The 27,127-nt window shown below is 39.8% G+C and overlaps 1 protein-coding gene across 3 annotated transcripts in view; it reads left to right on the top strand.

Annotated features, from left to right (window-relative positions):
* Positions 1 to 27,127, top strand: part of LOC124798478 (ribitol-5-phosphate transferase FKTN-like) — a 93,660-nt gene that overhangs the window by 28,953 nt on the left and 37,580 nt on the right. For all 3 annotated transcript variants that reach the window (XM_047261914.1, XM_047261913.1, XM_047261912.1), the window contains exons 2-3: positions 7,461 to 7,805; positions 12,805 to 13,345. In XM_047261914.1, coding sequence (XP_047117870.1) covers positions 7,506 to 7,805; positions 12,805 to 13,345 — 841 coding nt within the window. In that variant the 5' untranslated portion in view covers positions 7,461 to 7,505. The remainder of the gene's footprint in view (positions 1 to 7,460; positions 7,806 to 12,804; positions 13,346 to 27,127) is intronic.

Here is a 27,127-nt window from a genome sequence, read left to right as displayed (position 1 = left end):
TCATATGATCAACATTAGAATCCCGAAAACTGGACTCTTGATAACTGGACACTATGGGAAACTCGACAAGTCTGACACATTTTTTGGCTTTGAAAAAAGAAACAAAACATAAACACGCACAGTATTTTTGTAAAAAGCTAATTTAATTTACAGAAATAATCATGCTTATAGACTATTACAGAGCAGTGAGTAGCTCTGAAAAGACTGAAATTATATTTAAATAAATCCTAACCTATCATTAAATGAATAAAACATAAAATATTGCTGTCGCACAGTAATAGCAATTTGATTAATAAGTGAAATAGCTAATTTAAGCTTACTTTGAATAAGGCTCAGGGATCATTAAATAAAAACAATATCTCAAAGTTAATGCTTTAATACAGTTCATAAAGTTAATACAGTATGCCTAATACTGTCAGTCAAAAAGTATGTAAATAGTGGGTTTTAATTGGGTCTTGCATCCTAAAAATATCTACGTATTTGAAAATAACTAGTATAGTACAATAGTAATACAGCAATAAACCACTACTAATATTTTGGAACTGAAAATTTTACATTATGTATGTATTTAATTCTCTATTTTATAAAGATTTTTAATATTGCTCTAAATGCCAGTATTAGGGCTAGAGTGTCTTTAAAAAGGTACAAATGTCGAGCTGACTGGATGACTGAGTATGAAGTCGTTGATGACTGGTCGGATATCCAATTCATCCAAAACATTTCGGTGGGCGTGAAGAACAGCCAAGTTGTTCAATCGCTTCTGTCGCACTGTTGATCGGAGATATGACTTCAGACATCTAAAGGCACTAAATGACTGTTCTGTAGTTGCTGTCGTAATTGGAACTACGTGGAGAAGCTTAATGCACTTCACTACTTCACATAACATTTCTCCAACTGCAGGCTCTTGTGTAATGTACTTTCTTACTTCACGCATGTTTTTTTAAGACCAGTTGTTTTTTATTAGCAATATTGGCTAACATATTCAAGTGTAAGCACGGTCTCTCAGTGTCTGGGTCATTTTTAAAAAACTCGGTTGATTTTTCCAAATTTATTTCACCTCTGTTTACTAAAAGCAAGCACTCTTGTTCAACTGCAATGATCTGTGTGAGTCCAGTTGAAGCAAACCGCTCAGTAATGCAAGATTGCACCATTTCACAAACTTTAATGTAAATAACTTTTCAGTATTCCTTTGGGGTTTTGAAAGTGTTCTGACTTTGTTGTTTTCATACTTCTTTGGTATATTTCGATTCCATTGAAGTGAAAGATTGTCAACTTGTGAAGGTTTTTCTTTTAAACACAATTCCCAAAAGTGTTCAAAACTATCACGCCTTCTATTCAATGTGCAAATCAAGCCCTCATTTGTTTTTTTCCTTTGACAGTACGAATGAAACTTGCTTGTGAATCAAAGAATCACTAGTTTCATCAACCATAATAGAAAAATGTTCAGTCTTCTTGATTGAAGCCAATACCTTTCTCAACATAGACTTTCCTAGTAGATCAATGATCTCGTTTTGAATATCGTGAGACGTGCACTTATACCCTGAATGCCCTAAACAATCTTTAAACTCGGGTATGTCATTCTTTCGGAGTTTCAACAATTGATAAAAAATTGAGTTTACATCTTTGAGCCCTCTAATTGCTAGTCCTTGTCGGCATAGAAATTGCACGGTAGTAAAAATGGTCTCGAGAGCTAAATAGCCTTTCTTCATATCACTATCTAACTGTTCATTCAATTGGGCTGCCACACTTCGGTTAGTGATAGAATTTAGTTTCAGAACACTTTCTTTATGCGTAAATGTATTTTCATGAAGACAAAATTTTTCCAAAGCCTTTTTCCAGTTAGAAAACCCTACAAACGTAAATGCATCTTTTTTTGAAGAAAATTGTAATAGATTTTTAGCATCTGCCTCTTTGCAGGTTTTGCAAAAAAGTTTTTCGGTAGATGCTTCATATTCTAGCCGTGTATACTTGATAAACCAAGACTTCTGAAATGATATTCCCTTATCGGAATGTCGAGGTTTCGGCTGTGAACGGTTCTTACCGAAAGATGATGAACCAGTTGACAACACAATAATTGTTGGAGCTTGACATGCAGTGTCATCAACTTCTAAACGCACCTTTTTGGTAACAAATGTATCCATTGCAAACTTAATTCACAATGCACTAAGAGACTAAAGAAAACGAATAAAGTATAGTCATATAAAATAGGCACCGGGACAAATTCTAAGTATGCCCGGAGCACCGTAACACAGCCATGACTCACACCACTCGTTTTCAGTTAACCTACTCACTACTATAATAATTATTTGTTTTAACGCATTACTGAATGCATTTTGAAATTTAACTGTCATCAAACAAGGAAAATAAAAAATTCCAACATAATTTTGTGATTTTACAAATGATAATATAACTAATAATTTTCTTAAATTATTGGGGGGGGGGGGGATTTTTTGAGGGGTCTCAGGCCCCATAGAGTCGGTGCCTGTGTGAACAGCAGAATAATTGTAAACATGATTGTTTCTGGCTTGAGTGGTCTCTTTTAGATATGCTTAAGGCATATATCTTCCTAATCTTGCCATCAAGTACGAAAAATCACAATTTTTTCTGGCAGTTGTGAAGTATTGCAGAAGCAGGACATACATACACAAATTCAGTAATCTTATTATTATCACATTTTATGCAGATGATGAACATGCAGAAAGTATGTGCTTGTGAGTTGCTAGTTGAAAATGTCACTTGGAATTTACATGTCAAGTGGTTCAAGTCCATAATTTTGAGTGCTTATCATAGGTCTTTACAATGCAGTCTACTGTTCAGAAAATGAAATGTTTGAGTGTGCATATCTCATCTTTCTTTAAAGAAATGTGATTAACTTGTGTCATGTGGATTACCTTTACTCTTAACAACATCTTCTAACATAGTTTGATTCTTTTACGCCTAAAGCTAGTTACTGAACTGTGTTAACAATGCTTTGTCCTTCATCATTGATAGTACATTACATGTTACAGTTGATGATAATGTGTAAGGTTGCAATAACATCCAATTCATTACCCATATCACTTCAGGCAGGGGGGATTTACCTTCATAGTCTCAGATGTTATTGAATTTAGCATATGTTAAAATTCATGAGTAAGTAAGAAACACATTTTTGTTTTCTCCAAAAAAATTCCTGCCCTGAGATACAGGCCCCCAAAGATGACACTGCGAACACCATTTTGAAGACCTGAATTTCAGAGAATTTTTTAAAATATAACAGTTCTAGATATTTTGTTAAGAGTTTTTTTTATGAAAGATAATTGCTTTATGATTACAATGATATCCTCTGGTTGGACACATCTGTCAAAGTTCTTTTACTGTTGGCTTTTGAATTTTTTTTTTATAATTTACAGCATTTTTTTTTTTTCCCCAGAACTGCCAATCCAGAAAAATTAGAATTTTTTTCTGTTAATTATCATCATGTAATACTATATTCTCTGCAAAGGAGAGCTTCCACTTTTAACTTGGACAGGTTTTATTTTAATTTTTTTTTTAACTTTAAAAGGTAATGTATGTCTTCACTGAAGTTTTTCTCACTAATTTGTTTGTTACATTGTTTATTTCTATTGTTTTTGTTGCAGTTATTTCTTTTCACTTTCATTGTTGCATATATTTCGGAGTTTCTTTCTCGTGGTTGTCCGTTGTAGCTTTATGTACTGTAATTGTTCAATGTTAATTTATTTACTGAAGAGGCTTCTAAGAAATCTGAGACCATCTAGTGAGTTCTGTTTTCATTAGGAATTTGCCAGTTGACACAGCTGCAGTGTGTTTTGTGAAAACGACTGTGTGAAGTGTCTTCTGACTGGGGCCACAGGAGAGTGATGTATGCTGACTATTTTCATATCCATAAAAGAGTGATGTATAAGACAAACAAAAAAACAGACTTTGTTCAGGTTGGAAATAAGTGTTCTCATTTGAAGACTCTGTTTCACAGTGAAGATGTTTCCAGTGATTACTTTTTGTGTTCTAAATGTTTTGACAGAATAAGAACAATGATAGTATCTGAATAAGGTGAAGCCTCCCATGGTGCAGATGATGCAGATTTAAAGAATTAGATACCCTGAATCAGTCAACTACAGAGGTAGGTTTTAGTCCTGTTAAGAAACGTGGTCAGTGAGATCGATCCATAAGCTCTATGCATCAAGAAAGTGCAGATACATTGCTAAAGCTATGGATGAATACACTACAGCAAAACTGATCACACTCTTCAAAGTAGAAATTTCATCTTCAGAAGAAAATGAACCAAACCATTCCTGCACCTCTTGCCAGGAATTTTTCACAAATATCAGTTCAGCTGTTTTTGAACAGTGAAAAGGTGCAAGTTTTAACTATTATTCCAGTGAAGCTTTCAAAGAAAACAATTTTGAACCACGTTCCATCAGTATCAAAGTGCATGGTAGACAAATAAAGAAATGGGAGGTCTGTAAAAGGAGTCTTTGGAAGACCAGATCCCTATTATGGCCATCCTGTAGAAACAGCTCAAGTTCAAATAGTGCACCCATTTTATCTAGAAGGTAAATGGGACTGTTCTCGCCAGAGTGCCAACAAAAAAGACACTCTAACTGTAACAGTTGAAGGTCATAATGGTCAAAATTTTGTCAAAGTGAAGAGGTACATGACTAGCAGTATTAAAGAAACATTTGCAATTTGTAAGAGCAACTATACAACTTTCCATATTGGAAGATCAAAATTTTATGCCCTACGATGGGGAGGACTGTCTTTACAGACACTTGACCTGGAAGACGTAGCAGATAACTCTGCAGAAATTACATTTGCAGCATGGGAGGGAAATAAACTAATTAAGAAAACTGTTGCCTTTGAAAGTTTCATTGATGAACTTGGTAAATGGCCAATGAAAGCAGTAACACACCAGCATCTGAAGAAATTGCAACAACAACACATTGCAGAAGTGAAAGGGTGACTACAGGCTGAAGAACTATGTTTAGTGCTTCACTGTGATTTTGCTGAGAAGTGGTATGTAATTCTCCCACAAGAAGTACAAGGGTATGATTGGAGTAATGACCAGGTTTCAATTTTTACAGGAGTGACATATTTTCAAAACCAGACCACAAGTGTTGCAGTTATTAGTGATGACGCAGGACATGACTCAGCACATGCTTTGCTAGCACTGCGCAAAATTCTTCAACTGCAAACAGGGGCAGAGAAGACCATCATTATTTCTAATGGTGCTCATAGTCATTTTAGAAATTGTTACCAGCTGTTTGAACTGAGTAAATTGCTTGTGCCAACTGACTGAGTATATAGTGCTACTGGTCACGGAAAGAGGCCTTGTGATGGTGTAGGATGCTTGCTGAAGCACCATGCTACAAAACATAATCTTTCCAGACCAAATACAGCTGTGATTCAGAATGCTGAGAATTTTACAAGAGTCGTGAAATCTTGCACATCCACACCCCTCACTCTTTTGTCCAAAGAGGAAGTCGAAGAATTTCGTGAGCAGAAAAAAGAAGAATGGTCCAAACAAACTATTCCTGTGAAAGGAGTTCAAGAAGACACATTTTTGGACTCAAATTGATGGGCGAACTCATATTGAAGAGGAAGACAGAAGAAATTTCGTTTGTTTGGCCAGCACCTCAGAAACAGCAGGATAATATACATATTCACAACCTGAAAGGGGGGGGATGTTTGTGGCATGTATGTATGACTGTGACTCATGGATTGCAGAGATTATAGACGGCTGTTATGAGTTAAACGAAACTGTAGTGAACTTTATGCTACCACATGGACCAGCTGCTGGATATAGGTTTCCAGCTGAAGGACAGAATCAATGCCATCAGTGCTCACTTCCTGTTCATAATGTTTTGAAGGCTGTATGTGCTCTGGTCCATATTGGTTCAACAGGAAGGCATCTCACTAAATGAAAGGAAGATACTTGAAGCTGTGAACACAATTTTAGTTCATTGACCCGCTAATTTCTGTACAAAACACAGTGCACAGAAGTTGTATAAATTGAAACCTTTAAGTCTTTGGACCTTTCACATACATTTTAGAACCATTTAAAATGCTTGAAAAATGAGTCTCTTACTCATCTTTGAAAACTAAAATTATGTTAAATAAGTCGTGGTTTTCCTGGTATCGCGCGCCGCGGAATTTGAATCTGTGCCAGACGTCTTGGACGTCGAAGACCCATAGGGTCTCTGCACCATTGTGCCGTAAGCTGTGGCGGCGTGCGCCTCCTGGCCCGCTTTAAGTGTGAGACTGCGACAGTTGAACACGTGGTCCCAGCGGCCAATAGCGGTGCCTCCGATAGCGTACTTAAGCATCGGCCTCTTGCTCAGCCAGTCAGTCTAATCTCGCTTACATTGGTTTACACCTCACTTTGTGCCAGACTGCTTACTTGCTGGTTTGTGTACGATTGGACGTGTTTGTTTCCTTGTGATTCTGTTGTTCGGTCTTGTGTATTCATTCTGTCCTTTGTTGGTCGTGTCCGTCCTCTTCCGTTGTGTTGTTCGCGGGTCCCACCGCACTTTCCGTCATTGCTACCCCGCGACCGTCCTGGTCACAGTTACAACAGTTTTGATTTTTATGAGCCTGATATGTTATAATGTAATAAAACAGGTTATACATATGGCAAAAATTTCAATTGTTAATAAAACCTGTTCAGCCTAAAAGTGAAAGCTCTCCTTTTCAGGGAATGTAGAACTATAGGTACTAATCAACAGAAAAAATCACAGTTTTATGGATTGGCAGTTTTGAAAAAATAAATAAATAAATAAATAAATCCGTAAATTATAAAAAAAAGTTCAGAACGCTATAGTAAAAGAACTCTGACATAAAAGTCCAAATGGAGGATTTCTTAGTAATCATAAAGCAATTAGCTTTCAAATAAAAAAAAAGCTAACAAAATATCTAGAACTGTTAAAAATTTTTTCCAAAATTCACTTCAAAATGATATGCACAGTGTCATCTTTGGTGTGCTGTATCTCAGAGCAGAAATTTTTTTGGAGAAAACAAAAAAAAAATACGTGTTCCGTACTTTGTTCTTCATTTTAACATATACTAAATTCAATAACATCCAGGATTATGAAGGTAAGGTTTTTTCCTAGCCTGCCAGAATTGATATGGACTATGCCTGGAGCTAAAATTTCTGTCATAAGTGATGTTAAAGAGGAAGTGATTTAAATTGCAGTGTATCAGCTCAGAATTGAAGATGTAATAAAACATTGTTTTAAGATATCACTAATAAACCAACTGGATACCAGAATTGTGAAAAGATAGGGTGAAAGCTATGAACTCCACTAAAATAATACTTCCAAGATCTTCATGTGTGCAGTAGTTTTACACATTTGCTTTGAGAACAACAATTTCATTTTATTTTTATTTCTTATAATTTGTAAATGTATTGTTATTTATGTAATTAGCAAAACTGAATTGTATTTGAACCTGATTGCTGTCTCTTACAGTGCCGAGGCCAACTCTGATGTGGCAGTTAGTGATCCTTGGCCACTATGAAGAAGCGATCTGCAATTCATTTAATCTTATTTGCTGCATTAGTTTTGCTTGCAGCCCAGTTAAGCCTTCTTGCAATACTATTATATCCACACAGTAAAAGGAAGACAGACTACAGCAGAGACACTCAGATTATTTCTAATATTACAGCACAGTTGCAATTGCAGCTTATCATCATTGATAAAATAATTCTAGATAATATCAGTGGCAGTAAGAAGTCTTCAGATACTGGATGCACATGGTGTACTGAAGATAGGATTGTATCTTTTGCAACACTGTTTAGAGAACTGAAGAACATCGTGAGTATTCTTTTGCTGTTTTCATCCATAGTTAATCATTCTTGTAAACAAAGAAAATGTTATATTTGTGCAGATTACTATATTACTTTATTGTAGACATCCTACTGAATAATATCTACATGAATTAACAGAAATGAAAGTTGTTGTTGTTGTTGCCGCCTTCACTCCTGAGACTGGTTTGGTGCAGATCTCCATGCTACTCTATCCTGTGCAAGCTGCTTCATCTCCCAGTACTTACTGCAACCTACATCCTTCTGAATCTGCTTAGTGTATTCATCTCTTGGTCTCCCTCTACGATTTTTACCCTCCACACTGCCCTCCAATGCTAAATTTGTGATACCTTGATGCCTCAGAACATGTCCTATCAACCGGTCCCTTCTTCTTATCAAGTTGTGCCACAAGCTCCTCTTCTCCCCAATTCTATTCAATACCTCCTCATTAGTTATGTGGTCTACCCATCTAATCTTAAGCATTCTTCTGTAGCACCACATTTCGAAAGCTTCTATTCTCTTCTTGTGCAAACTATTTATCGTCCATGTTTCACTTCCATACATGACTACACTCCATACAAATACTTTCAGAAACGACTTCCTGACACTTAAATCTGTACTCGATGTTAACAAATGTACCTTCTTCAGAATGCTTTCCTTGCCATTGCCAGTCTACATTTTATATCCTCTCTACTTTGACCATCATCAGTTATTTTGCTCCCCAAATAGCAAAACTCCTTTACTACTGTAAGTGTCTCATTTCCTAATCTAATTCCCTCAGCATCAACCGACTTAATTCTACTACATTCCATTATCCTCGTTTTGCTTTTGTTGATGTTCATCTTATATCTCCTTTCAAGACACTGTCCATTCCATTCAACTGCTCTTCCAAGTCCTTTGGTGTCTCTGACAGAATTACAATGTCATCGGCGAACCTCAAAGTTTTTATTTCTTCTCCATGGACTTTAATACCTACTCTGAATTTTTCTTTTGTTTCCTTTACTACTTGCTCAATATATAGATTGAATAACATCGGGGAGAGGCTACAACCCTGTCTCACTCCCTTCCCAACCGCTGCTTCCCTTTCATGCCCCTCGACTCTTTTAACTGCCATCTGGTTTCTGTACAAATTGTAAATAGCCTTTCGCTCCCTGTATTTTACCCGTGCCACCTTTAGAATTTGAAAGAGAGTATTCCAGTCAACTTTATCAAAAGCTTTCTCTAAGTCTACAAATGCTAGAAATGTAGGTTTGCCTTTCCTTAATCTATTTTCTAAGATAAGTTGTAGGGTCAGTATTGCCTCACGTTTTCCAACATTTGTGCGGAATCCAAACTGATATTCGCCGAGGTCGGCTTCTACCAGTTTTTCCATTCGTCTGTAAAGAATTCGTGTTAGTATTTTACAGCTGTGACTTATTAAACTGATAGTTTCGTAATTTTCACATCTGTCAACACCTGCTTTCTTTGGGATTGGAATTATTATATTCTTCTTGAAGTCTGAGGGTATTTCGCCTGTTTCATACATCTTGCTCACCAGATGATAGAGTTTTCTCAGGACTGGCTCTCCCAAGGCCGTCAGTAGTTACAATGGAATGTTGTCTACTCCCGGGGCCTCATTTTGACTCAGGTCTTTCAGAGCTCTGTCAAACTTTTCACGTAGTATCGTATCTTCCATTTCATCTTGGTCTATATCCTCTTCCATTTCCATAACATTGTCCTCAAGTACATCGCCCTTGTATAGACCCTCTATATACTCCTTCCACTTTTCTGCTTTCCCTTCTTTGCTTAGAACTGGGTTTCCATCTGAGCTCTTGATATTCATACAAGTGGTCCTCTTTTCTCCAAGGGTCTCTGTAATTTTCCTGTAGGCAGTATCCATCTTACCCCTAGTGAGATAAGCCTCTACATCCTTACATTTGTCCTCTAACCATCCCTGCTTAGCCATTTTGCACTTCCTGTCGATCTCATTTTTGAGACGTTTGTATTCCCTTTTGCCTGCTTCATTTACTGCGTTTTTGTATTTTCTCCTTTCATCAATTAAATTCAATATTTCTTCTGTTACCCAAGGATTTCTAGCAGCCCTCGTCTTTTTACCTACTTTATCCTCTGCTGCCTTCACTACTTCACCCCCCAAAGCTACCCATTCGTCTTGTACTGTATTTCTTTCCCCCATTCCTGTAAATTGTCCCCTTATGCTCTCCCTGAAACTCTGTACAACCTCTGGTTTAGTCAGTTAACCAGGTCCCATCTCCTTAAATTCCCACCCCTTTGCAGTTTCTTCAGTTTTAATCTACAGTTCATAACAAATACACTCCTGGAAATGGAAAAAAGAACACGTTGACACCGGTGTGTCAGACCCACCATACTTGCTCCGGACACTGCGAGAGGGCTGTACAAGCAATGATCACACGCACGGCACAGCGGACACACCAGGAACCGCGGTGTTGGCCGTCGAATGGCGCTAGCTGCGCAGCATTTGTGCACCGCCGCCATCAGTGTCGGCCAGTTTGCCGTGGCATACGGAGCTCCATCGCAGTCTTTAACACTGGTAGCATGCCGCGACAGCGTGGACGTGAACCGTATGTGCAGTTGACGGACTTTGAGCGAGGGCGTATAGTGGGCATGCGAGAGGCCGGGTGGACGTACCGCCGAATTGCTCAACACGTGGGGTGTGAGGTCTCCACAGTACATCGATGTTGTCGCCAGCGGTCGGCGGAAGGTGCATGTGCCCGTCGACCTGGGACCGGACCGCAGCGACGCACGGATGCACGCCAAGACCGTAGGATCCTACGCAGTGCCGTAGGGGACTGCACCGCCACTTCCCAGCAAATTAGGGACACTGTTGCTCCTGGGGTATCGGCGAGGACCATTCGCAACCGTCTCCATGAAGCTGGGCTACGGTCCCGCACACCGTTAGGCCGTCTTCCGATCACGCCCCAACATCGCGCAGCCCGCCTCCAGTGGTGTCGCGACAGGCGTGAATGGAGGGACGAATGGAGACGTGTCGTCTTCAGCGATGAGAGTCGCTTCTGCCTTGGTGCCAATGATGGTCGTATGCGTGTTTGGCACCGTGCAGGTGAGCGCCACAATCAGGACTGCATACGACCGAGGCACACAGGGCCAACACCCGGCATCATGGTGTGGGGAGCGATCTCCTACACTGGCCGTACACCACTGGTGATCGTCGAGGGGACACTGAATAGTGCACGGTACATCCAAACCGTCATCGAACCCATCGTTCTACCATTCCTAGACCGGCAAGGGAACTTGTTGTTCCAACAGGACAATGCACGTCCGCATGTATCCCGTGCTACCCAACGTGCTCTAGAAGGTGTAAGTCAACTACCCTGGCCAGCAAGATCTCCGGATCTGTCCCCCATTGAGCATGTTTGGGACTGGATGAAGCGTCGTCTCACGCGGTCTGCACGTCCAGCACGAACGCTGGTCCAACTGAGGCGCCAGGTGGAAATGGCATGGCAAGCCGTTCCACAGGACTACATCCAGCATCTCTACGATCGTCTCCATGGGAGAATAGCAGCCTGCATTGCTGCGAAAGGTGGATATACACTGTACTAGTGCCGACATTGTGCATGCTCTGTTGCCTGTGTCTATGTGCCTGTGGTTCTGTCAGTGTGATCATGTGATGTATCTGACCCCAGGAATGTGTCAATAAAGTTTCCCCTTCCTGGGACAATGAATTCACGGTGTTCTTATTTCAATTTCCAGGAGTGTAGATTGTGGTCAGAGTCCACATCTGCCCCTGGAAATGTCTTACAATTTAAAACTTGGTTCCTAAATCTCTGTCTTGCCATTATATAATCTGATACCTTCTAGTATACAACCTTCTTGTATGATTCTTGAACCAAGTGCTAGCTATGATTAAGTTATGCTCTGTGCAAAATTCTACCAGACGGCTTCCTCTTTCTTTTCTCTCCCCCAATCCATATTCACCCACTATGTTGCCTTCTCTCCCTTTTCCTACTCTCGAATTCCAGTCACCCATGACTATTAAATTTTTGTACAAACAAATAGTGATGGGTAAACTCTAGCTAGTAACAATATATTGGTGCTTAAATGTGAATTCTTTGTACGAGTTTTTGTTACATCTCTTCCTTCTTTATCTTTAGTGTATTGTTTACCATTGCCATGCTTTTAACTTACCATATTTTCAAAACTTTCCTGATGATATTTCATTGCTGAATTATTTATTATGCTGTGCTGCAGTGCTATACACTGAGTGGGGATAGTGGTTGACTCTCTTGCCTAATCATCTGAAGCTCTTATGTTCTTTCATAATTTTTTCTGCGATGTGTTGCTGAAAGCTAATAAACACTTCAGCTTTTGATTTTTGTGTGTGTGTGTGTGTGTGTGTGTGTGTGTAGGGTTTTGTGATATCTGATAAGTGGACAACTTTTTCTTTCTGTGTTGCTCTGTTTGATCAAGGCATAACACAGTGCCTGAAGAAATTTCAGATTAGCAACCTACAGTATGTTCATAAAGTTTCCCAAGGTTTAATTTTTTGTGGCATTCATTATCTCTTTCAACAAGCACTGGGTTAGTCACTTCAGACGTGGTTTAACAAAATGAAACCATTAAGTATGGAAAGACACACCTCTCCATAGATTATATGCCACTAAACACCCATATTTCATGGATTGCAAATCCCATGAACTTCATCAAATAAGATTTTTAAGTGCTCACTCAATTGCGTAGGTGTGTTGTGTAGCAGTTTGCAACTAACAGTAAAGATGGACTGGTGTGTAACTATAAAGTAAAGTTGTGCAGCATGAATGGCTGGGAGACCGCGAATACAGGTCCAGCCGGCAAAATTGGAAGATTTTTCCCTATCCTTTGTGCCCTTGGTCACCTTTCCTTTGTGAAGTACGAGAGCTGTGTGTGGAAGTGTACATGCACATGCATTGCCTAATATAATACTTTATTTCTTGTATTCAAACATATTTATTCAGTTACTGTCTTGGGAGTGATTGTTTGTTTTATCTGTGTTCCAGGAAGTTTTGGTTAGGAGGGCTGAAGATGAAGGTTTCAAGACAGTTGTATTTCACAATGTGCATCCAATAGAGAAACTGCCGACTGGCGATTCTGACATCCCAGTGTGCGTTTTCTTGAAGCACAAGGCAGTGATCCAGTTAGTTTTATTCCACGACCGTGAAGCAAATTTTTGGTGGCACGGGAGTATTCACAGTGACCCAGATGCTCTTCATCAATTGTTTAGTCTTGGAGTCAACCAAGGCTTTAGTTTTATGAATCATGAAGGTGCTTATGACAAATTTGTGACAGAAAAACTTGACTTACATGGTACTGCATTCTACGTGCCAAAGAATATTCCAGACTTTCTACATGATTCATTAAACTCTCGGTTTCTTGAGTGCAGACATCAAAGTGCTCATCAGTTTTATCAGAAGTATGGAAAAGATAAATCACACGAGGCCTTGAGATTTTCACATAGAGCATGGAAGCTTTTATCGCGAACTAAAACAATACTTGATTCAATAGGAGTTAGATTTTGGCTGAGCAGTGGTACATGTCTTGGTGAGTCAAAAATAGATTGATTTACTAAATTAAAAGTTCAGTATGGATTGAAAGTGGAATACAGAAGAATAATACTTACATCCTAGCCATTGAATGCTGCAATAAATAATTTTATGTCTGTTGTCACCTGATACTCCTGTATATCTGTGTGTACTTGTTCTCATGGAAAACACTTTGTTATTTGTCCTGTCATTTCTGCACTTCATCTGAAGGAACATCTTGTTCCAAAAGCCCATGATTAAATATCTTCAAAAAGTCTTACATTTGTGCCAACTCTATTTCTGCTGTTTGAATTTGATAATGAATGAGTACTCTTCTTCTTTCTCTTTTTCCTTCTTGTTGCCAGTAATAGGACATTCAGATAAATGTTTTAAGAAATTCAGTGCTGTGGAAATACTATCAGTGAGCTGCCACCTCAGTGGAATCCAACAACTGTTAGTTAGTTTACTGTAACTGATCCATACTTTAAATTAATGATATGATATCATTAATTTAAACCCAACAATTACATTTGTTATTGTCACTGATCTATACTTTATTGTGAAAAGGAAAGTTGCTCATCATATAGCGGAGATGCTGAATTGCAGGTGGTCGCAACAAAAGACTGTCACAAATATAGCTTTTGGCCACTAGGGCCTTCATCAAAATTAGACGAGACACACACACACACACACACACACACACACACACACACACACACACACACACACACACGCACGCAAACACAGTTCACACACACTTGACTGCATTTGCACGAGTATGTATGTGTGTGTTTGTCGTATAATTTTGACGAAGGCCTTACTGGCCAAAAGCTATATTTGTGACAGTCTTTTTGTTGTGCCTATCTGTGACTTAGTATCTGCACTACATGGTGAGTGCAAGTTCCCTTTTCTCAATATTGTTACATTCCATCCTGGATTTGCTTGATCCATACGTTGTTTGTTTAGGTGACATAATTATGGCCAGTTGAAATACAAATACTTCATGTAAACCCATGAATGAATTTTCTTTCATCTCTTTAGACAGTGCTCCATTTATAATGATGCAGTTTGTTAGTAAATCTGGCCTTTTTAAGTTACACCTCACAGTAGTATCATGAATGTATCAATCGAAGTAATCATATTCAGTATTAACTTTTAGATATTCACACTGAAAATAGGAAAAGAATATATGGTAGAAGTCACTATTGGTCAAGCCTCACACATTGAGCACTAAAATTTGAGCTATGGTGTGTAAGTTGTATCAGTTCATTATACAGGGTGGTCCATTGATCATGACCGGGCCAAATATCTAATGAAATAAGCATCAAACAAAAAAACTACAAAGAACGAAACTTGTATAGCTTGAATGGGGAAACCAGATGGCGCTATGGTTGGCCCACTAGATGGTGCTGCCATAGGTCAAATGGGTATCAACTGCTTTTTTAAAAATAGGAACCCCCATTTTTCATTACATATTCGTGTAGTACGTAAAGAAATATGAATGTTTTAGTTGGACTACTTTTTTTGCTTTGTGGTAGATGGCGCTGTAATAGTCACAAACATATGGCTCACAATTTCAGGCGAAGAGTTGGTAACAGGTAGGTTTTTTAAATTAAAATACAGAACGTAGGTACGTTTGAACATTTTATTTCGGTTGTTCCAATGGGGTACATATATCTTCGTGAACTTATCATTTCTGAGAACGCATGCTGTTACAGCATGATTACCTGTAAATACCACATTAATGCAATAAATGCTCAAAATGATGTCTGTCAACATCAGTGCATTTGGCAATACGTGTAACGACATTCCTCTCAACAGCTTGTAGTTTGGCTTCCGTAATGTTCGCACATGCATTGATAATGCGCTGACGCATGTTGTCAGGCATTGTCGGTGGATCACGATAGCAAATATCCTTCAGCTTTCCCCACAGAAAGAAATCCGGGGACATCAGATCCGGTGAACGTGCGGGCCATGGTATACTGCTTCGACGACCAATCCACCTGTCATGAAATATGCTATTCAATACCGCTTCAACCGCACGCGAGCTATATGCCGGACATCCAGGTTGGAAGTACATCGCCATTCTGTCATGCAGTGAAACATCTTGTAGTAACATCAGTAGAACATTACATAGGAAATCAGCATACATTGCACCATTTAGATTGCCATCGATCTAATAGGGGCCAATTATCCTACCTCCCATAATGCCGCACCATACATTAACCCGCCAAGGTCGCTGATGTTCCACTTGTCACAGCCATCGTGGATTTTCCGATGCCCAATAGTGCATATTATGCCAGTTTATGTTACCGCTGTTGGTGAATGACACTTCGTCGCTAAATAGAATATGTGCAAAAAATCTGTCATCGTCCCGTAATTTCTCTTGTGCCCAGTGGCAGAACTGTACACAACGTTCAGAGTCGTTGCAATGCAATTTCTGGTGCATAGAAATATGGTACGGGTGGAATCGATGTTGATGCAGCATTCTCAACACCAACAGTTTTGAGATTCCCGATTCTCTCGCAGTTTGTCTGCTACTGATATGCAGATTAGTCGCGACAACAGCTAAAACATGTACTTGGGCATCATCATTTGTTGCAGGTCATGGTTGGTGTTTCAAATGTGGCTGAACACTTCCTGTTTCCTTAAATAATATAAACGGTCCATTTTAACATGGGTAATGTATCACTAAGTGAATACTGTCCGCAGTGGCGGAATGTTACGTGATACCATGTACTTATATGTTTGTGACTATTACAGTGCCATCTATCACAAAATGAAAAAAAATGGTCCAACTAAAACATTCATATTTCTTTACGTACTACACGAATATGTAATAAAAAATGGGGGTTCCTATTTAAGAAAACCCAGTTGATATCCGTTTGACCTATGGCAGCGCCATCTAGCGGGCCAACCATAGCGCCATCTGGTTTCCCCCTCCAAGCTAGGCAAGTTTCGTTCTTTGTAGTTTTTTTGTTTGATGCTTATTTCATTAGATATTTGGCCTGGTCACTATCAATGGACCACCCTGTATATTTTTTTTTTTTCTTTTATTTGGGTGATCAAGGGTCATCCTGTACATTGTTTCTCAAGTATGTGTGAATGTTTCTGTCTGATCTGCTTTCAGAAGACTTTAAAGAGATGATGATTAATTTTCTGTTGTTCTTCAGAATGTTAACCTGTTTGTAAATGACTAATCAGAACTGCATGATTATTTTGAGTAATTGTGTAAAATAAAGTTAATGGGTCAGTAGTAGTAATAATAGTGATGATGATGATGATGATGTTGTTGTTGTTGATTTTTCAGCAGAGTGAGATGCTGTTTCATAGCAGTTCATGTTGGCAATATTAATGCTGGAACTGAAATATTTATTTATAGATCCATTAATCTGCTGGTGGTGTAACAGCATTGTTACACCTAGATTAGAACTAGAAAACAAGGAAAATATAAAAATTTCCATTAAGGTTAAATATTCCTATGCCTCATTGGGTTTCCTTGCATCTAATCAAGAAATGAAGTATTTCAATTTCTGTGCTGTTGTTACACAAGATTTATTTAAACAGGACATGGTACACAGATGTAAGTAAAATACAATTGCACACACACACACACACACACACACCATATAAGCAGTAATTGCTAATACAAGATGCACGGTGTGTCCTGGATGCTTTCCTACTCCAGTCAGGCTGATGAGCTCTTTCGTCAGCCATTACAAAAGTGACATAGCTGAAGTGGACAATGGTACCAGCAACTGTGGAGCAATGGTGTTACCATCTTATAAACATGCCCCTGCATGGAACATGCCCATTAGAACTGTCATCATAGTGATGGTGCATTACTTATGTTATGAATTTCTCCAATTATTTTAAAATTATTATTATTATTATTTTCATGCTAATTAATGTTTTTTGTTTCTGGGTTTTAGGCCAACATCAGTTCATAAGATTTCCCAACATGTTAGTACAATAGTTACACTTAATTTTCAGAGATTTTTGAAGTTTACATATACTTTTTTTCTATTTTGCTGGTTATGTAGTTGTTGACAGAGACTATATGCACTTACAAGGGGAAGGTCAGGGGTTTGTAAAGCTGTCCTCAACATGAAGAATGCTATGAAGCATGGGTGTATTGAAGGTAGTGTGGCCTGCCATTCGTTCAGCCATTTGAACTGACCTAGTCAACATATTATTGAGGGACCTACAGTTCGAAGTGGGCTTCACACCATGCCACAACTAGACACTTTTTATGTTAACAATTCATTGTCAGAGGTGAAATATACACTGCCAGAAAAATGCCTTGGATCACCTGAGGTTTGAACTCTGGAACTAGTAATTAGTTTCGTACATACTTTATGGTCAACTTGTGTGTGTTGGCTGTTTCTAATTTTTGCTATAACATACAACAGAAATATGATTTATAGCAATATTAACACTGCCCGTATTGTAGAACCTCTGAGTCTCCCCATAAAAATGTTGTGATTATTGATAATTGTAGTATTAACCAGCACAATAAAAAAGTTTACCTTTACTTTAATGGTTCACAGGCATCGTGTCTGACAGTGTTGTGGAAGCTGCACAAAATTTCAATGAGACAGCTGCTCACTATCTTCCGCTGCCGACAGGCGTGTTTCTGCAGTGGCTCACCAGTGTATAAGTTGGCTCAATAGAAAATTACAGGCACCAAGGGGTGGGGCTATAACATCATCATAGACAAATGATAGAGCACAACGACATTCATTGCAGAGAAATGGGTGACAGTCTTTGTGTGCATGGTGTGGGAATAGGGTGGCCGCAAATCGCGGCCCAGCATGCGCGCGGGTAGTGTGTTGGTGCCCAGTTTGAGTGTGCAAACTCCGATTCCCCTTCTGGTTATGCGGTTTCGTTTATCTATAGCCAATGATACCTCAGTGTACCACAAATGGCGGTTCTCATACCATGCTGGGTTGAAATCCTTTCACAGTTAATCAGGTCATTACTTATATGTATTTCGACTACTGCTTTAATGATCGAGTACCAGTACGTGGAAGCAGATGAAAGGATTATTGTCTCTCTGTAGTTTATGCCATGTCCCATGTCAAGACAGTATTCAGCCATAGCAAACTTGTCTGGCTGATCTAATGTGGTGTGCTGTCAATGTTCGGCACTTCTATCCTTAACAGGACAACACACAGTCTCCTTAGACCTAGGTTGTCTTTAACAGAACACAGCATCACTTGCACTTGTGCTGGAGGGCAGAAGACATATTTTACTTGATGTTTCTTGAACAGCCTATTGATCTTAAAGTACACACCAGCAAAATAGGGTAGAAAACCATCCTCGTTGAGTTGTCCATTTTTTTCTTACTGTTCTTGAGGTTTAGTGTGTGAAGGTTGAATCTGTTTACCAGAGTACCTGTTTTGTACAAACACAAAGCAGAGATGGCTAAGCTCTGCTGATAAGCTTCCTGCATCTGAGATAACTAAAGCCCTACGATGGGTGATGGCAGCTTATAGTTCGTAGATAAAGGTCAGTGTGAGTTAGTTCATGAGACATGCTGTGACCAGCCCTTTGAACAGCTTACTCACGGAGGCTGGAGTCCCTCCATTGTGGATCAGGTGCCAACAACAGCTTGTCAGTATGCTGCAGGTGTTCACAGCTCCATTAAGTATCCAAACTACCATCTCCTCTTTCTAAACATGGAAACTCATCTCCTGCGATGACAGCCCAGATCAGGGATTATGATCACAGTCCACATCCAGTGCCTCCTCTCTGAATTCCCGTTGTTTCCTCTACCACTTTTCGCCCAGGCTCACTCACAAACACCTCCGTGGTGTGCCCCTCTGGGGTTCAGGAGTAGTTCATACTGATGGCTCGATGGTTGCTGGTCGCGTAGGCTTTGCTTGTACTTGTGCAAGACATACTGACGTGTGCTCCTTACCATATGGCTTTAGTGTTTTCAGTGCGGAGATGGTTGCCATCTCTCATACTCTTCTGCCAGTATTACCTTTGCCGTCCTTGGTCAGAGGTATCAAGGATTCTTTGTATGCCCTTAAACAATGTGGAAGCTCAGTGACCTTCATCTGGACCCTGGTCCACCTTGTATCCTAGGGAAGGAACTCACTGATAGCTTAGCCAAACTCTTTACCAGTAACCAGTAAGCTGACTCTTGAGATTGGTATTCCGGAAACGGACCTCCATTTGATATTATGCCATCAAGTTGTAGGTATCTGGAATATAAATGGCTCAGTGTTGCTTCACCGAACAAACTAGGGGTGATGAAGAGGATTACAAATGTGTGGTGGTCGTCCATGCCCATGCAGGCCTCTTGGAAGGACTGTACTATCCTTTGCCAGCTTTGCATCAGCCATACTCAGCTGACTCATGGTCACCTCCTGCGATGTGAGGCCCACCCCACTGTCATTGTGGTTCCCGTTTGACTGTGGTCAACATTTTGGTGGACTGTCCTGAACTAGCTACCCTGCTGTGGACTCTTTAATCTCCCTGATACGCTACCCATGGTGTTAGGAGACAAGGCATCAGTGGCTGCCTTAGTTGTATGTTTCATTCGTGAAGGGGTTTTTTGCCACTCTCCTTAAGGGAGGGCCACTTAAACTTATCGTCCCGTTCGGGGTTTGGCAGAACACTGTTGCCTCCTCTGCTGAGACCAGGCTGTGGCTGTCTGGGCTTGGTGGTCCATCCCGACCCGCACCCTACCTGGTCTCTTACTTTTCCTTTCCCCCCTCCTGCTTGGGCTGTCCAACTTGTTTGTCTTATGTCTATCTGTGTTTCTGTTGCCCTGCCCATGTTGCTAGTTTCTTCTAGGCAGTTTCTGAGTGGGGTTCTCTGGTAAGACCGAGTGAGGTGGCATAAATGGTTCAAACTGGCATCCGGCCATCTTGATTTAGGTTTTCCATGATTTCCCTAAATCACTTCAGGCAAATGCTGGAATGGTTCCTTTGAATGGGCACGGCCGACTTCCTTCCCTGTCCTTCCCTAATCCAATGGGACTGATGACCTCGCTGTTTGATCCCCTCCCCCAAATCAACCATCCAATCTCTGATAAGTGGTGGGCGTGAGGGCTGTATGTGACCCCATTGCATTCTTCTTTCGGGAACTTCCAGCTGCTCCCTAGACTGCGCACCTTACTTGCCTTTTTCCCTACATCCCCCCTTTCTTCTTCTTCTTCTTCTTCCTCTCTCTCTCTCTCTCTCTCTCTCTCTCTCTCTCTCTCTCTCTCTCTTTTTCACGTGTGGGTCCCTCCTACTGAAATGTTATCACAGATAGAAAAGAGATAGTTAGTATTTAGAGGATAATGTTGCTAACTTGATGAAAGTCATTTTTATTTCCATGTTTATACATGAGATTCTATCAAAACATTCAGATTTATGAAAGATTGTCTGCTACTAGTCGCTTCGCAATGGTTGGTCGTGTCCTGTACTACTAGTTTATGGTATGTGCACTCATCTTCACGCACACTACAGAAACTGTGGTTCACTTAAAACTTCAGGTTTTTGTACTAGCGTTTTGTGTTTTATTAATTTTAAATTATTATTTTTGCACACAACTAACTGAAAGCCAGAAACTAGTGGGACAACGTTAGGTTACTGTGGCAGTTTGGAAAGGAACTTCCAGACATTGAAGGCAGAAACCAGGATTCCAACAGTCTGCAAACTTTTCGTCAAAATTTAAAAATCACTAAAGGCTTAATTCAGTTTTTAAGCCATTGGCAGGTGATACTTGTGGGCATGTATGTAAATCAACATCATGTCTGCTCTAACCGCTTTTCAGTTTTGTGAACTTATGCATCAATAGACATATTAGAGCACTTAAAGTAGTGGACCTGTACATCTTGAGGCAATTTCTGCATTACAGTCTAAAACTTAGTCCACTGTGTGTGATATGAACAAGGTAATACATGAACTACATAAAATAACTCAAGAATTTACCAACACTTGTGGGAATGTAATCAACTGGTCACCAAGAAAATCCCCACTTGTTACTACATAAATATTAAAGCTACAACTTTACTTTGTAATGTAATTTCATGTGACTTTAAGGCACTCTAGCAATGGACTATCTTTTGTATTACAGCATTGTAGAACTCTACCTCCTTAACCATGATTCAAGGGCATTTTGAAGCTCCTCACTCGGTGCAAACTGCTGTGTAGATTGTCGTTTTTCCATGTTGGGGGAAGTGTGATGATCACTGGGAGCCAAATCAGCATTCTATGTAGGATATTCTAATGATTCCCATTTGTAACTTTTCAAGACTTCACAAATTTTTGTGTAACTGGTTAATGCCTCCCACAATGAACGGCGCATCACTCCTGGCTGTGCCAAATGGTGAACACTGACAGCCACATATAACTTTAAATTCTGAGTATGTTTTAGTAACCACTGTGTTGACAACACAGAATAGCTACATCAGTTGCTGGTTTTGCTGACCAGCAAAGGTATGCTGCTGGCAGTCTGACCCAGCAGCAGCTGGTGGCAGCACCTGGGGAATGAACTCTGGATCCCAATGTCTGGCTGACTACGTCTAACAATAGACACTACGTGGGTCAGTGGCTACAAGGGTCCTAGTTTGACCCATCAGAGGTGATGTGGGACCGTACTGCGGGTGGTCCTGTAGGATGAGGGGAATGGCTACATGAGCGGACAGCAGTAGAATGCCGATGCTTCTTGTGGCCACACAACAACTCACTTCATAGCAGTCACCGGCTTTGTACCTTTTGCCATCTGGGGATCTAGCACTTACACACTAGGGTCAAGTGTGTTGCCATACAGGTGGCACACATAGCTCCCCTGTTACAACACTACAGGAGTGTCCTGAATTACGAATTGCTGGTTGGTTACAGTTTAGTCACATTGACATACTAATGCCAACTGTTATGATAGAATGCTGCACTATATAATTGCAGCAGTCAGGGGCACTGACCTATAAAAAATATTGGTTGGGGGTGGGGGCATACTGGGGGACTTGCCCCGGGAAATTTTCTAAATTATTGATGAAAAATAGTGAGTTTTAAAGGTTTTTTAAGCATTTTAGAGTCATATGATCAGCATTAGAACCTCGAAAACTGGACTCTTGATAACTTAACACTACAGGAAACTCGACAAGCCTCACACATTTTTTGGCTTTGAAGAAAGAAACAAAGCATAAACACGCGCATTATTTTCGTAAAAAGATAATATAAGTTACAGTAATAATCATGCTTAACAGACTATTACAGAGCAGTGAATATATAGCTCTGAAAAGACTGAAATTATATTTAAATAAATCCTAACCTATCATTAAAAGAATAAAACATAAAATATTGCTGTTGCACAGTAAAAGCACTTTTGTTAATAAGTGAAATAGCTGATTTAAGCTTACTTTGAATAAGGCTCAGGGTTCATTAAATAAAAACAATAACTCAAAGTTAATGCTTTAATACAGTTCATAAAGTTGATACAGTACGCCTAATACTTTCAGACAAAAAATATGTAAATAGCAGGTTTTAATTGGGTTTTACACCCTAAAAAATATTTAAGTATTTGAAAACAACTAATACAGTACGATAGTAATACAGTACTAAACTAAGACTAATATTTCAAAACTGAAAATTTAACATTATGTATGTATTTAATTCTCTATTTTATAAAGATGTTTAATATTGCTCTAAATGCTTGTATTAGGGCTAGGGTGTCTTTAAAAAGGTGCAAATGTCGACCATCTGACTGGATTACTGAACATGAAGTCGTTGATGACTGGTCGGATATCCAATTCATCCTAAACATCTCAGTGGGAATGAAGAACAGCCCAGTTGTTCAATTGATTCTGTCGAATTGTTGATCGGAGATATGACTTCAGACATCTAAGGGCACTAAATGACTGTTCTGTAGTTGCTGTTGTGATTGGAACTACTTGGAGAAGCTTAATGCACTTCACTACTTCACAAAACATTTCTCCAACTGCAGACTCTTGCGTAATGTACTTTCTTACATCACGCATGTTTTTTAAGACTAGTTGTTTGTTATTAGCGATATCGGCTAACATATTCAAGTGTAAGCACAGTCTCCCAGTGTCTAGGTCATTTCTGAAAAACTCGGTTGATTTTTACAAATTTATTTCACCTCTGTTTACTAAAAGCAAGCACTCTTGTTCAACTGCAATGACCGGTGTGAGTCCAATTGAAGCAAACCGCTCAGTAATGGAAGATTGCACCATTTCACAAAATTCAGTGTAAATAGTTTTTTAGTATTCCTTTGGGGTTTTGAAAGTATTGTTGTTTTCATACTTCTTTGGTATACTTCAATTCCGATGAAGCGAAAGAGCATCAAATTGTGAAGGTTTTTCTTTTAAACACAATTCCCAAAAGTGTTCAAAACTATCACGCCTTCCATTCAGTATACAGATCAAGTCGTCATATATTTTTTTCAGATCAGCAACACTTAGATGAGGGCACATGCTCTGCTGTGTTCATTGCATGACAATAAAGACGTAAAAAGAAATAAATCTTGAATTGTAACATTGACTCAAGGTAGCCTGCACATTTGTAACCTGCCTCTGTTTTGTCCTCTTTAGGAAAGTTTCAAAAAACTCAAGAAGTTCGTCAAAGTTTTTCAATATTCTCAAGATACGAGAAGCTTGCATAGTCTATCGAGTTGGGAAAAGGGGTCGTAGACCATCTTGGTCGTTGGCGCTCCCACGGCATATGCTTCTGAAGAGTCCCATCCTTTTGTTGGATGCCCTTACGGTGTTTCATTAAGTCCTTGGCTAAAGCCATAATATCCCTCATAGACATAAGATGGCAGAGACTGTCTACAATTGCCAAGTCTTGACTGTGAGCAGTGTAGTGCACGTAACGTGCTTTTGGTTGTATATAAACAGCTAACTTTTTTAGTCCTTTGAACGTTTTTGGTAGATGCTTCATATTCTATCCGTGTATACTTGATCAACCAAGACTTCTGAAATGATATTCCCTTATTGGAATGTCGAGGTTTCGGCTGTGAACGGTTCTTACCTAAAGATGATGAACCAGTTGACAACACAATAATTGTTGGAGCTTGACATGCAGTGTCATCAACTTCTAAACGCACCTTTTTGGTAACAAATGTATCCATTGCAAACTTAATTCACAATGCACTAAGAGACTAAAGAAAACGAATAAAGTATAGTCATATAAAATAGGCCAATAGACACTAAAGTCGGAACGTTAAACACGTCTGCAGCATGCACTGAACAAAACTATCCACACTGAATGACCGCAACAGCAAGGTGGGCTTTATATAGCCACAGCTTCGTAATGTCTCGAAACATCAAGGCGAACTGAGGCGCAGGGTTCCAGGTGCTTCTGCTCCCGTCCTTTCGATGTCGTCGTGGCCGCAGTGGTGGCCCGCCAGCGCCAGACTTTACCGGAAGGTTTGCGCACTGGGACAAATTCTAAGTGTGCCTGGAGCACCATAACACTATCATGATTCACACCACTCATTTTCAGTTAACGTGCTTACTACCATAATAATTATTTGTTTTAACTCATTATAACTCATTACTGAATGTATTTTAAAAGGTAACTATCGTAAAACAAGGAAAATAAAAATAAAATACAACGTAATTTTGTGATTTTACAAAGCATAGAGTAATTATTAATTTTTGAGGGGGCTCAGGCCCCATGGAGTCAGCACCTGTGGCTGCAGTCAGTGCGGCTACAGCAGTGGAAGTTTGTGCTGGCCAGCCCACTACAAGGGGGGGATTAATGAAATTATTGGAAGACTGTTGAAATCTTCTGAAATATCATGGATAGAAATGCCAAAGAACTGCAGAATGACTGGTAAAGTCAACATGCCACCAAAGTAAAGAATTTCATGAAAAGACTGAGCAGTGAGCTCAAGAAGACACCATATCTTATTCTCAGGATCAGTTTATCCAAGTTTCCCAGGTAAAATCCATGGCTTTTGTCTAGCTTAAATTTACTTCCTACGTACCTAACCGTATGTGCTGCTTTAAATTTCAATCCTTTGGTCAGACCGCTATGGATTACAACCTTCTGGCTGTGTGCTGAATATGTGATTCAGCTGCCTACAGATCGGATACTCACTGCACTATCTGTCCATGTGTGTCAGTTTCTCCTAACACCATCTAGTTTGGGAGAGATAATTTCAAGTACTCACTGAAGAGAAGAAAATCACAGAGGTATAGATTACTGAACACATTTCATACTCTGAGACAAAGAAGGCATTTAAGGCCACATAGCCACTTACTTTTGTGACATCATTCACCTTGGAATTGAAAACAACCTGTACCAAAGACTTGTTTTAAGACCCAGACATTGACAGTTGAATAGAGGGCATCAACCTGCAGCTGCACCAGTGAATGTAGCTGCAGACTTGTGGCAATGGTTAAAGCAATAATTAAGTTTAAAGCTAAGACAATGATGACAGCAGAATCTACTGATGATGATAATACGTTCTCAAGGCAGGCAGAAAAAAAAGAACCACGAAAATATTGCTTTCAAAATAGTCTTTCTGGCATCTCCAGAATCCATATTCACAATGGTCTGAACATTGATGTCTGCCTGACAGAAACTGGAAGTCCCTCATGTACCCTCCTCCCTTCAGTGCAAACTCTTTGCTATGGAGGAATGACAGAGACAGACAGACAGGTGTTGCCACTAACATAGATCTCATACTATAGTAGTATATCAGTATGTTCAGTACACATGTAAAGAAAATCAAACTTTTAGCTCAGAGAAGACCAGTGTGTAAATGTCTGTAGGAGTCAAATTGTAAACTATCTGAGCCCCCTGCGATACTTGGCTACAGCTGCCACAAAAAGAATTCTGTAGTGGAGAGAGAGTTACAGGAGTAGTGTCTACCAGACCTAGCCTCTCCCCTCACCACCAGTGTGCAAGAACTCTGACTATATGTTCCCCCCTATCTGCCCCCACACGAAACTAGAAGAAGAGACTCTCACTAAATTCATTACGCAGCTTCCCCAAACCTTCCTCCTACATGGAGACCTTAATGCACATGATGCACTTTGTACCACAGCAGCCAACTGCTCACGGGGCAGAGCACGCACTTCAGCAGTACAACAGGATCATTCATTGCTACTGATCTCTCAACATGCTCTCCTGCCCCTGCACACATTGTTCAGTGGAAATTGATCGATGCTTAGACTCAAGTTATCACTTCTAGATGTGGATTCATCTGGCGGGCAAAGCATTGCGAGAAAGCAAGCAGCCACAATGGAGGCTCAGTAAGGCAAACTGGACACTGTACAGCCAACTTGCTGTGTTTGAACACTGTGACGGCGACAAGAAGTGGGTGGATCACATTAACAAAGCACTGAAGCATCCATTCCATTGTCCTCAGACCTCCTACATAGGCAGCCTGTCCCATATTGGAGCAACAATGTCAGTCTAGTCAGGGACAAATAGGCGACACTCTGTAGATTCATACATCCCTCAGGGAGGTTCACCCCTCTTTTGTGAGTATGTGCTTTGTGAGCACAGGCCCCAAAGCTATTGAAGCCCCTACTTCCTATCGTGTGCTGCAATCTCTCATCTTTGACTGTCCTTCCTTCTGTTACTCTTTCTCATGATGGCGGCTTTTAATGTCAACATGGTTCATAACCTAGGTTCTACTTCCCTCTCTCAGAACATTCATTTATTCATTCATTCACCAGCTTTTGCTGAAGTAATTTTTGGTCCTCTTTTGTGTTTGACCTTCATTTTCCAATTTTTTCTATAGTGTGGACCGACTAGGGAAGAGCATTTTAAATGGCTTCTACTGGATGCAGTGTTAATGATCTTCTGCACACAATATGTAGCTT

Source organism: Schistocerca piceifrons, chromosome 5, assembly GCF_021461385.2.
Source record: "Schistocerca piceifrons isolate TAMUIC-IGC-003096 chromosome 5, iqSchPice1.1, whole genome shotgun sequence".
In the NCBI taxonomy this organism is placed as follows: domain Eukaryota; kingdom Metazoa; phylum Arthropoda; class Insecta; order Orthoptera; family Acrididae; genus Schistocerca; species Schistocerca piceifrons.
The sequence above is the reverse complement of the archived record's forward strand: the minus strand, read 5'-3'. Positions and strand labels throughout refer to the sequence as shown.